Source organism: Archocentrus centrarchus, chromosome 21 (assembly GCF_007364275.1).
Source record: "Archocentrus centrarchus isolate MPI-CPG fArcCen1 chromosome 21, fArcCen1, whole genome shotgun sequence".
Taxonomy (NCBI): Eukaryota; Metazoa; Chordata; class Actinopteri; order Cichliformes; family Cichlidae; genus Archocentrus; species Archocentrus centrarchus.
The window spans coordinates 31,319,698-31,332,977 of record NC_044366.1 but is presented as its reverse complement, the minus strand read 5'-3'; the positions used below and the strand labels follow the sequence as shown (position 1 = coordinate 31,332,977).

General features: G+C 42.1%; 1 protein-coding gene across 4 annotated transcripts in view; it reads left to right on the top strand.

Annotated features, from left to right (window-relative positions):
* The window catches only part of lrch1 (leucine-rich repeats and calponin homology (CH) domain containing 1), a 91,050-nt gene that overhangs the window by 32,067 nt on the left and 45,703 nt on the right, over positions 1 to 13,280 (top strand). For all 4 annotated transcript variants that reach the window (XM_030758365.1, XM_030758364.1, XM_030758363.1 and 1 more), the window contains exons 2-3: positions 2,803 to 2,947; positions 12,137 to 12,263. In XM_030758365.1, the coding sequence (XP_030614225.1) occupies positions 2,803 to 2,947; positions 12,137 to 12,263 (272 nt within the window). The remainder of the gene's footprint in view (positions 1 to 2,802; positions 2,948 to 12,136; positions 12,264 to 13,280) is intronic.

Below are 13,280 nucleotides of genomic sequence, written 5' to 3'. Positions count from 1 at the left end.
ATTTATACTTTTTGGAATTTTTGAGGTATACTGTGATACTTTAGATGCTTTACAGTATGAACAAAAGCTTAGCTAAGCCTTGAAAATGCATGCTGTTGTTGAAAAATGTGCTGGCAGTTCAGTTCAGGTTTATTTATATAGCACCAAATCACAACAAAAGTCGCCTCAGGGTGCTTTATACTGTAAGGTACAGACCCTGCAGCATTCTGGAGAAAACTCCAACAATCAAGCGACCCCCTATAAGCAAACACTTTGTGACGATGGGAAGGAAAAACTCCTTTTTAACAGGAAGAAACCTCTGTCAGAAACCGGCTCAGGGAGGGGCCGCCATCTGCTGTGACGGGTTGGGGGTGAGGGGAGGGAGAAGAGAAAAGGAAAAATAGGGCATCGGGATATAGGACAGAGCATAGGCAGAGGATGTCGTACAGGGGAGGCATCCACAGATCATAATGATCCAGGCTTTATTCTCCCATTGGTCACTTATTCAATGCAGAGTCTGTATATGATTCATTTATATTAGCACATGACTTGTACAGCTGCATTCTTTGTCTTTGCTTCTAGTTATAGGCAGTACATTGGTCTGGTACACAAACATTGACAAATCTCTGCAGACATGCATTTAGATTTGTGTGCCTTTAGTATTCTGTCATATTGAAATATTGAAGCAGAGTTTTTCCACAAGATATTAACACATACGCTGATGCAAACCTGTACACACACCCCCATTACTGTAGGAAGATTTGCTGATCTACTGCTTAATATCAAATAAAGCAATTCCAGATTACTCCTGATGGTTAGGCAGCACCTTGTCTGTGCCATATCTCTAGAATATTAGTATGACAAATAACCAGAGGGAAAGTCTTTGCTCATAAGTTGTTGCTGGATATTAATTGAACACTGACTGTAAATACTGATTACAAAAGTATAACATAGCTTTTCCCTGATTGTTTCCACCAGAGGAAATGAACCCTTGTGCTGTCCTTGCTCCATTAACAAAACAAAATGTGTTTTCAAGAGGCTGACAGTTCAGCCTCAGCAGAACAATGTGGAATAATTGCACAGACATTTTTTGGCCTTATTGGGCTGCTGATAACTGAAGTTGATATTATTGTTGCTGAGTTACAGCAGGAAGTGATGTCACCAGTCCTGGTCTGAGTATCTGACCTGTGTCCTCATTGTCAGATGCTGACTTCCTTGAGTCTAACGTCAGTTTTACCTCGGGTTCAGGGTTCAGGGTTTAGGGTTCTCTGTGGTGCCTGATGTTACTTGGTGCTGCTTCATTTGTCGAGCAAGAAAACTTAGTCCAAAGTCTGTACATCATCACATAAATGGAGCAACAAAACGTAATGCATTCATTATTTGCCAGTTTATTACCCAACTAAGTGTATTTGCATTATGGCAAATTAAACTGGTATCCTAATAGGTTTAATTTGCCCGTTTATCAAGTTGTTTTAGGCCTAGTTCCTATGAGAGTGCTTACAGAATTTCATATCATACTGAAATCTGTTTAATTGCCTCACACACCAAAAACACACTTCTTTCTTTTTAACTCATTTTAATGTTTGTGTTACCTCATAACCAATGTTTGGCAGAGACTCCAACACCAACAGCAAATGACACACAACCCAGATTTTTCTTCTGTCATCAAACAATTGTTGGAATTACCAAACCTGAGGGCTGTGTGAGCTATAAATATACTAAATCATATTAACATATTTTCAGTGAAAACTGCAGTGTATAAAAAGAAAATAGATGCAGGAACCATGAGGTCACCCACTGATTTGTGGACTGCTGTTTTGGCTGTTGCAGTCTTGGCCCTTTGAAACCAGACATAACAGATGAGGGTGGATCTGACTGAGAACCTGAAGTCACTGCAAGTCCATTAACAACTTTTCAGTTGCAAGGCAGCCATCCCCGAAAACACACCATTACCATCTACTGTAATTTAAATAGGACCAAAATCTACAAAACTGAAGATAAATTGAAACCACCGATTTAGAGCTCTGACATGCAAGGAAATTTTTAATGAGGAGGTGAAATATTTTCTTATACTTCCATACAGTCACACTTTTGTTTTCAACCAAAGGAGCTGCCCCCTGCTGGTTATTAGGGGAATTTAAAAATTTATTTATTTTTTTTTTAGCTCGGCCGTTTCAAAGAAAAAGTCGAGGTGTTGTCACAGCCTTGGCGTCTACGTCATCGTCTGTTCCACAAAAACTTTAACGTTGGCCACAACACGAGCACCATGTGACCTAGGATGTTCAGTTTCACACCGTAGATGCATACTGTTCAAACTTCACTTCAGTATAACAGCACCTTGACCCACAGCTGAGCGTCAGCACCCGCTCGGCGGTGCTCTCGTTAAGGCAGCGCCACATTAGATTCAGTTTTCAGCCTCTTTTATGTAGTCTGTGGTGCTACTGATACATTATTATTCCTGCCAGTGGCACCATATACAAGACAAAGGTTGTTTCAAAGGCATTTAAAAACTTTCATATTTAATTCAACCACCAGAGATGATTTAATATTACAGCAACAATTAAAATATTTTTCACCTGGAATATATTCAAATGAAATATCCATCATATCCAGTTTGGTAGAACTGTGGAGTCCTTCTCTTTTTTGTTGTAATTCACAAATTTCTGCTTGTACATTTTAACTGTACATTTGTCTTTATAAATTTGCCCTGGTTCTTCAATATCTCTATGAAAACCTATGAAAAATAATTTGAATTTGACCCAAATCTGCTAATGTGTCTTTATTATTATGATTATTTTCAATTTGTTTCTGTTTCCATTGCAGACCTGTCAAAAAACCGACTAACCGACGTCCCCTCGGAGGTATGCCATCTGGTTGCCTTGGAAACACTAAACTTGTACCACAACTGCATCAGGACCATCCCAGACAGCATCATCAGCCTGCAGTCGCTCACCTCCTTAAACCTCAGGTACACACATGCACACCTGGTGTCACCGCTGTGCTTTACAGTAAACTGAGGCTTCTCTCCTGTTCTGCTGAGAAGTTGTGGGTTTTCGGAGGGTGCTGCAGTGTGAGTGTGATGCAGCAGTGAGTGAGGGAGTGAAGCCTCGCTTTCTAAAATGGAGATTTTATGAACATCAGACAGTCAGTACATTTTGTTTCCCATTAACTAGACAGTAAACAGCACTGTGTGTTTTTTGCAGGAATTCAGCTAAATAATGCGATGCTGTATAATTTCAGCATATTTTAAATGCTTTCTTTAGACAGGCTGAGTTTTCCTCTCACTCATCACGACTCATCACAGCTGTTCAGCTGCATGCTGTGATTTCCAAAAGGCTCCTGTAGCTCTGTGGTTCCTTTTCTCTCATTCAATATGTTCATAAATATAAAATATATAGAGGTCAAATGTTTATTATACCATACAATCAGCAATACCAGATGGAAACATCACATTGGCAGTCCAGTATAGACTGGAAGGATGGACTCTGTGCTGACGTGCTGTTAACGGTCCATATTAAATGCAGGTTTTACTCTTAACCAGATTTCACAGTTTCAAATCCAGCTGAGAACAATGTGAGAACTGTAAAAAATAAATCTCAAGTTTAAATAAAGCAATAATTATCCTTTATTTAAACTTGAGAAAATTATTTTACTATTAAAATATACCGTATTTTCCGGACTATAGAGCGCACCATACTATAAGCCGCACCTACAAATTTTTTGGAAAAAACTGGAAACGTACATATATAAGCCGCACCGGGCTATAAGCCGCTGGTATCTCCGCCGCTCTCGGTTTTCCACAATTACTCGGCACTCAGCAGAGGGGGACAGACAACCCCAAATTTGAGTTATAACAAGTCAATTCACCATTGATTCGTTCACGCCGAGCTTACGTGCAGCGGCTCTATTTCCCTCCTGTAGTGCCAGGTCGATAGCCCTCAACTTAAAAGCGGCATCATAGGAAGTTCTTTTTGTGGTTTCCATGATGAGGGAGTTTGAAAAAAATCTCTTTTGTGCCTGCTGCTAGCACTTGTTGGCGCTTTCTTCTTTGATTTCCAACTTTGACGTCCCATGATTCATATCCTGCTAAAGAGCCCCCTGGTGGTTAAAGAAAAATCCACAGAAACGCCGCACCGGGCTATAAGCCGCATGGTTCAAAACGTGGGAAAAAAGTAGCGGCTTATAGTCCGAAAAATACGGTAATTAAGCAATAATTATCCTTGATTATATTTTAATAGGATTTATCAATTTGCTAAATTCCATGTGTTCTGTATGCGATAGCTGTGGGTTGTGTGTTTATAGGTGCACTGGCACATGTGGACTAAGAAGTTGTAACTTATGTATGAACTGGGGACCACCGAGAAAAGAGACGTTTAGCTTTTCAGATGTTGGTTGTGCTTTAAATTATGCAAAAATGACTTCCAGAATTCAATGGTGGAATTTTCTTTTGTTTTGGCCAAAAGGGGAGCTCTGTGTGTGTGTGTGTGTGTGTGTGTGTGTGTGTGTGTGTGTGTGTGTGTGTGTGTGTGTGTGTGTGTGTGTGTGTGTGTGTGTGCGTTTATACTCAGTAGTGCCTCCGCAGGACAGAGCAGTTATTAACAACACATGCACACACATTTTTGTTGGTAAAAATAGGTGTGTGTGTGTGTGTGTGTGTGTGTGTGTGTGTGTTGATACTAATTTAGTTTAAAACTGTTTTATCAAAGACATTTCTATATTTTGAGGATAATTTGGGCTGTCCATCGAAGGTTTTTCTTTAACGTTTCTGTTGGAATCAGTTGTTGGTTAAGCAGGACAGTGGCTGAAAGCCCCTCCCTCACACCTTTCTGACCCATTCTCGATCATGATCTGACTTTCAGACACACTTAATGCTGTGTGAAGGTAAGGAGTGAGACATTGCACTCCTCTTTCTTGCTCTGTTTTTTATTTTGTACCCGGGTTAAGCCTTTTGACAGATGTCTGGTTTTTTGGTTTGAGTTATTCTTATTTAGCTTCTTCTACCTCTGGGTTAAAGTGCCTCCTGCCTTGTTGTTATGTTGAGGCAGAGTTGAGGAAAAAATTGCACATAGTTGTACAACTGTGCACTTTTTGCGTAGCATGTGTAAAAATTAGTTCTGAGAGACCATAACCTAGTCTGTTAGGGTTAGGGTGCTGCGGTTAGTTGTGAGGATTAAAGATAAGGGTTCGGGAATACATCGTGTCAGCAGCCTCACAAAGACAGACTGGCTCCTGTCAGATTTGTGGCTGTGCACTCTGAACACAGCATCAGACTGAATGAGAGTGACAAAGCATAAATAAAACAGTGTTATTGTCCTTTAATGTGAGCAGACTCTGCTTTTGTGTATCAGCTTAGGATGGTAGCACCCGTCTGAGCTGCTGTGCCTCTGCCTGTGTTGTTGCAGGTCTGCGTGTGTGTGTGTGTGTTTCTCATTGTTTGTGGATTGGTATGTGTGTGTGATGTACCAGCTATGCTGGAGGGTGATATGCTTGCCGAGCGTCATCCCACACAGCTGGTGTTCAATGAACTGTTAGTTGACTGTACAACCTTTGATACACTCAGCTGAGTGAGCAACACACGATGATCTTCACACACTGTGCTGTGCTCTGTCACACTGTCTTTAAAGGTCACTTTCTTCACTGTCATCTCTGTCACACTCTTGCACTGCAGGCGAATGTGGCCTGAAATATTTTGTGACCACATCACAGAGGTTGGGTTCTTTTGAAACAAACTCTGGAGCCCACCTTTCTCCACTGGTCTGGTAGGAGAGGAGCTGTCAGTCATATAAACTGGTGGTGGGAAGTTCAGATGCTGTTCTGTGTGTCATGCTGTCCACAGTGATTCTGTTAAACTGGCATAAATAACATTCAAAGAAAACAAGCTGTTTTCAGGCAGTGCAAAAGTTCCTGCAGGCTTGTGCTTGCTAACAGTCATGTAAGGTTTTTTTGTGTGTGTGTCCTCTTTACTCAGTGTTAAAGGTGTAAAAGGATAATACTCCTGCTAGTGGGGAAGCACCTGCAACTTTGCATCCTGGAAGAGATGAAAGAAAGCAATCTTCTTTAACCACACTTTCCCTCCCTCTCTGTTTCACTGTTGTCCCCCTACCCTCGCCTGTCACCGTGTTGTTGCTTTTTGGGTGTATGTGCAGAACATTAAGATGTCTTGGAAAGCAGTGTGTTTCATTACTTTCCCACTGTTACCTGTAGCTTCCCAGAACAATGCACAGCATTGCAGTGACAGTGTGAAAACACTTTTTTAAACTTGGACTTTTATTGTTACTTTCTTATTTTGCAGTGGCTCCAGTGTAACCTTTGAAAAGTTATGACTTTAAATAAAAATTCTTGGAAAAGCCAATTAGTGGCAGTCTGGACCTCTGCGCTGCAGTGCCAGTCATTGTGCGGTCACTGAGCACATTAGTAAATGAACCTAATAAGAAATGAATCTAATATGATTAGAAAGTTGATCTGATCAGTAAACATCCAGAATACAGAAGAGCATGCTGGGAAAGACCGAAGTACATCTGTGTGTTATAAGACTGGAGCAAGTCGTGGTCGCAGAAAGGATGCGTAATATCTCATTTAGGTTTTAACAGACACACACACACACACACACACACAGTGTGTGCGCTGTTAGAACAGGAAGGACACTCTCCATCCTCTCCAGGATATATTTAGTGTCTTTAAAGTCCAGCAGCTCGCTGGCACATCTGAAACAGTAATTTGATTTTTATGACACAACTAGGCTGCTGGTGTGTTTCCACATGTAAGCCTTGATTCATTTGCAATTCTGTATTTTTATTTTTTTTTTGTAAAATTTATGAAGTCAGTTTTCGTAAATCACAACCTTAAATTACATGTGCTAATTTTGAGTACTGTTAGTTCAGACCACAAATATGCATTTATATTTTCAAAAAGCTTGGCTTCACTGGGATGTTGAAAACAAATCCCAAATATGGACCACACAGCTGCAAATATTTTGTGTGCCCTCTTTACTCATAGTGTTTACAACATGTAAAAGGATAATACTCCTGCTAATGGTGCTTTTCTTCTGTTGTCCTCATTACTGGAGAAATGTCTCGTTTATCTTGAGTTAATATAGAATAAAAGGAAAAAATAACTGATGTCGTGCATCTGCCACATTGCCTATCTCTGCTAGCGTTTTGACAACCTCAGTATGCTAACACTTTTACCTAATGTGAACATTATAAACAATATAATGAATCTTTGCTCATTGTGAAATGTTTTCCATTTATAGTCATGTTAAAAATAACTTGTTCACGTTTCTCTATGCAGTCCTGTGAAAAACTAAGCACACCCCATAATTCAATAGCTTATAGAAGCACCTTTAGCAGAAATAATTTCAAGTAATCATTTTCTGTGTGACTTCATCAGTCTCTCACATCATTGTGGAGGAATTTTGGCCCTCTGTTTAAAACGTTGAGGTTGTGCACGGCTCTCTCGAGATCCGTCTGTACCGTTTTGATTTGAAGTCTGAACTTTCACTGGGCCACTGCAGCACCTCGATTCTTTTCTTTTTCAGACATTCTGTTATAGATGTGTTGGTGTCTCTGGATTATTGTCCTGTTGCAACCCAGTTTGTCAAGTTTTAGCTGTCAGACTAATAAACTCACGTTTGACTCTAGAATACTTTGCAAGGTGCCCAGGTCCTGTGGCTGCAAAACACCATAGTGCATGACAGTTTGTATGAGGTGATTGTGATGATATGCTGTTAACTGAACATCTCCACTTTGATCTTGTCTGTCCAAAGGACGTTGTTTCAGAAGGTTTTTTTCAGGTGCAACTTTGCAAACCTACGCTGTGCTGCCATGTTCTTTTTAGAGAGAAGAGGTTGCTACAGACCTCCAAACTTCATGTGGCCTTCAGATTAGCTCAAGAACAGTGTGCTGAGCGCTTCATGGAATGGGTTTCCGTGGCTGAGCAGCTGCATCCAAGCCTTACATCTCTATGCTCAGCGCACACCGCCACTGGACTCCAGAGCAGTGGAGACGTGTTCTCTGGAGTGACGAATCACACTTCTAAATCTGGCAGTTCATTGGAGAGGGCTGGGTTTGGAGGCTGCCAGGGGAACAGTGCTTGACTGACTGCATTGTGCCAAGTATAAAGTTTAATGGAGGGGATTATGGTGCAGGGGTGTTTCTCAGGAGTTGGGCTCGGCCCCTTAGTTCCAGTGAAAGAAACTCTTAATGCTTCAGCATACCAAGACATTTTGGACAATTTGATGCTCCCAACTTTGTGGGAACAGTTTGGGGATGGCTCCTTCCTGTTCCAACATGACTGCACACCAGTGCACAAAGCAGGTCCATAAAGACATGGGTGAGGCAGTTTGGTATGGAAGAACTTGACTGGCCTGCACAGAGTCCTGACCTCAGCCCGATAGACCTGTGGGATGGGTTAGAGTGGAGACTGTGAGCTAGGCCGTCTCATCCAATATCAGTGTCTGACCTCACAAATGTGCTTCTGGAAGAATGGTCCGAAATTCCCATAAACACTCCTAAACCTTGTGGAAAGCCTTCCCAACATAATTGAAGCTGTTATAACTGCAAAGGGTGGGCTGACAACATGTTAAACCCTGTGGATTAAGAATGGGATGTCACTCAATTTCATATGTGTGTGTAGGCAGATAAGCAAATACTTCTGGAAATATAGTGTATGTGTAAAATACACACCACACTTGTAAGAATAATAGTCTCTACGTTATGAGGGTTTTTTTTTTTAATCAATTTCTGACCAATAAATTATTAAGTTGACCTTGAAGACCTGGGTGGATATAAACCAAATTTTAATGGATTAACATGACCCCACTCTATGGCCTTACAAATTTTTATCAGAATTCATTAAAAACATTTTTTTTGAACTATCATGTTTACAGGCAGAATGATATTCATGTATGCAATCTGTACTGAAAATGTCACCTCCTCCGTGGAGGTTAAAAAAAACCAACAAAATCTAATAATCCAGAAAATCTAAGAAGCAGATCTCTAGATATTAACAGAATTTTCAAAGAGTTCGATGTTGTTTCAGGCTGGGTGGGATTAGTATATGTAAATTGGTTGAAATGGTTCATCATTGGACATCTTTTTCATGTGCTCTATAAAACTAAGAACTCCAAGTCACAAAAAGAAAATTAGTGCTTAAAAAAAGCAGAGTTTGTATCTTAACACATTTTAATAGATATATTTAATTGATGCAGTGTAGTTATAATGAACCTGTTTCTTAAAATATTCTATAGCCACTTGTAGCACACACAATCTGCCGAGGGGAATTCAGGCTGTTGAAGCTCTGGAGCTTTTCCATCATTATAGTATTAAAGTGTAACATTACTTTTTTCCAGTGTCTGAGTATGTGTGGGAACAGCTGGATAAACTCATTTATACTGTGTGTTTCCTGAATGTTATTTTCAGCCTTTGAGTCAGACAGGGCTTTTGCAGTCTTGTGGTCAAAATGTGTGTGTGACTAATGAAGAAGACCTTCAAATGGAGGAATGACATCTGTTGTATTTTTTTGGGATTTCTTGGAAATTTCATACATTGAACTGCCTTCCAGACAAAGAGCACTTCAGACGACCCCTATGAGGAACAGCAAGGGAACAGTTTACCCTGCCTGGGAAAGGGTTACCAGGGCCCATCCCTGGAGCCAGGCCTGGGAAGGGTGTTCGAGGGAGAGCGCTTGGTGGCTGGGCTTTAGCCAGTGGGGCCCACTAGGCACAGCCTGAAGAGGAGACACAGGCCTACCCTGTGGAGGCACCATAGGGGTCGGGTGCTGTGTGTGTCAGGCAGAGGCTCTGGCACCCCGATCCCCAGCTATCGAGGCTGGCGATTGGGATATGGAATGTCATCTCTCTGGTGGGGAAGGAGCCTGAGCTAGTGTGTGAGGTGGATACATACCAGCTAGATACATTCGGGCTCACCTCAGCCCATGGCCTCGGCTCATGAACCAGTCTCTTGGAGAGCAGCTGGACTCTGTCCCAGTCTGGAGTTGTGCTTGGTGAGAGGTGGTGGGCTGGGGCTCACATGGGTGACAACAGTGAGACCTGGAGGGGCGTGATTGACAGGAACAGCATGCCTGATCTGAACCTGAGTGCAGTTCTGTTATTGGACTTATGTGCAAAGCACAGTTTACCCATGCTGTCCTGGTGCACGTGGCACCAAGACAACCTAGGTCATAGGTCCCTGGACAATTTTGTAATCATATAATCAGATCTGCACCCATATGTTCTGGACACGTGAAGAGAGGAGCTGAGTTGTCAATTGATCACCATCTGGTGGTGAGTTGGATCAGGTAGTGGGGGAGACTGCTGGACAGAGCTGGCATACTTAAACGTATAGCGAGGGTGTGCTAGGGCCCCAGTCTACGACATCTTCAAGTCCTACCTCCAGCAGAACTTTGACAGCATTCCAAGGAAGGCTGAGGACATGGAGCCTGAATGGACCATGTTCTGCACCTCCATTTTTGAGGCTGGTGCATAGAGCTGTGGCTGCAAGGTGGTTGATGCCAGTTGTGGTGGTAATACCTCATGGACACCAGAGGTGAAGGGAGCCATCAAGCTGAAGAAGGATTCCTATCAGGCTTGGGTAGCCTGTGGGACTTTGGAAGCAGTGGTGGATTACGCATAAACTCAGGTGTAGGAGGAGTTTGTTGAGGCTGCCTCAAAGTGATTATGCTAAACTGTCAGGCGGCTCAGGAGGGAAGGTGGCGCTCTATTCACACTGTATATAGTGCAGGTGGGGCGCTGCTGACTTCAACTAAGGATACAGGGCCAGTGGAAGGAGTACTTCAAGGACTTCCTTAATTCCACTGACATGTCCTCTGTAGAGGAAGCAGAGGGGGATTACTTGTCCATCACTGGGGGTATGGTCATTGAAGTAGTTAAACAACTCCTTGGTGGCACACTGTCTTTCTTGGTTGCTTCAGAATCTCATCTCTGTTTTTTGCAGATGATGTGGTTCTGTTGGCATCACCAGGTGATGGCTTCCCTCTTCTGGAGTGCTTCACAGCCAAATGTGAAGTGGCAGGTATGAGAATTAGCACCTCTAAGTCTGAGGCCATGGTCTTCAGCCAGAAAAGGGTCAGGGACGAGTTGCTGCCCCAAGTGGAGGAGTTTAAGTATGTTGGAGTTTTGTTCATGAATGAGGGAAGAGTGCAGCGGGAGATTGACAGGCGAAATGGGGTTACATCCACCCCGGGGGTAGACCCAGGACTCACTTATATTTCTCGGCCTGGGAATGCCTCGTGTTCCCCCGGATAAGCTGGAGGAGGTGGCTGAGGAGAGGGAGGTCTGGGTTTTTCTGCTTAGGCTACTGCCCCGCGACCCCGGCCCCAGATTAGCGGAAGAAGACGGACGGACGGACGGACGGATGGATAGACAGACTTCCCACTAGCTGGTCTTTCAGATGAGAAAACAATACAGATTTTATTAGACATGTGATGTGTTTACTTACACTAGACACGATAAGCTGCGACTTTTCCCTACAAAATGCATGGGTCAATCAGGTTGCCACAATGCAGAGATCACACTAAGCATGAGTATAAAGCCCCTCTTGCTTTTGTCCACTAACAGTTGAGTAAAGTTTGTTCAAAAGTGGCTGTGTCCTGTTTAGAAAATAGATGAATGCAACAAAAAGGCCATAAGGCAATAGACTGTTGCCCACCTATATAACTTATTCTGTTTACATTGTTTCCTGTGTTTTACCTGCAGCATGTCTCCATCTTTGTTTCCACATTTTTGCATGTGTTAAGTAAAAAGGAAACCTTGCTGTTGGCTGTTTATTTCTTCCTATGAGTTGCTGTAAGGTGAAAACAGCATTGCACATTTAAGTGTCAATATGAAGTGTGGAATTCTGCCATGTATTCATTGTTACCTCTCCAATTGTAATTTTAAGTTCTTCACCCTCAGTCACGTCCCACTATATTAGATTTTGTCTGACAAAATATAAAAAGGTTGATGTTTAGAAGCTAAGTTATAATTGTGCCATCATCAGCTTAAGAGCTTATAGTGCACCTGTAGTCCAAGTGAAAAGAAGTGGCTTTTAACGCAGTTGTTGTTCCTTACTTTGAAGCACTTTAAAGGCACTAAGTGCTATAAGAATAAACTCACTTGTGCATGATTGATCCCCTTGAATAAATGACATTGTGTTTGCAGTCGTAACCAGCTGGGCTCCCTGCCGGCCTGCCTGTGTGGTTTACCTCTGAGAGTCCTCAACGCCAGCAACAACAAGCTGGTCAGCCTGCCCGAGACCATCGGACAACTGCAGAGCCTCATGGAGCTGGTAAGACCGTCTGTACCACTCGTGTCACTGCGTTGGTTTATTACTGTGCCACTCAGGAGTGAGTAATACGTTTGTATGTGAATATCTTATGCCCCAATAACACTGCTCACTGCTTTTATGCCAGTATGGAGGGGTTAGTTTTACCCCTACTCCAGTGAGCTTGATGTGACACAGTATTTTGTGTTAATTGTCTTTCAATTTTTTTCACTTTTTTATATTGATGATGATTCAGATTTTTGACATTTTTTAAATATAAGCTGATTCTGAGGTATGATTGACAGCATACCTAAATATTTTAATAGAATTTTCTATTTACATTTATAAGAAAATATTTTTTACTTTCTCTCCACAACAGCTCCAGATTGCAGGACAAGTCTCAAAATAAAGTGCTCCAAGTTACTGCATGGAGTTGTTGGGTACAAATAAAATTACCTGCGATATATTCCACTTTATCTGATGGTGTTACTATGCTGTGTTCAGCTTCTTCATGTTGTGTATGATGCTGACAGAGCTGAGATAATTGGGTCAGTTTGATCTGAAGGAAGAAAAACAGCTTCTTTTACTGAAATCACTGTAACACACACAAAGAAGTGTAACACACAAAGAAAGAGAAGTTCTGAACAGACTGGATTTTTACAAGGACTGACAGAGCTGTGAAAACAAGGAAACAGCACGTGGCAGCACTGGCAGATTACTGGCTAGCATTATCACGAGGAGGAAGATACATTCTCAGCCCATTACAGGTTCCATTTTGTTTCGGAGAAGAGTCAGAGTGCCATGATTACGGTGCTTTAAGTCTTTAAATGGCATACAGATCAAACAATCACACTTGCTGTTAGCTATCCTGTGCATGCATCAGAGCCTAATGAGAATGGCACAAAATCCAGCCGGCCAGTTATCGGTCCTGGACAATTAGCTGAAAACGGTCCAATTCTGATCAGCAGCAGATTGATCGGTGCTTGTCATCATTTTCAGTCCTTTCAGAGTGAAAATGAAATCAGATAAAATGTGTGTTGA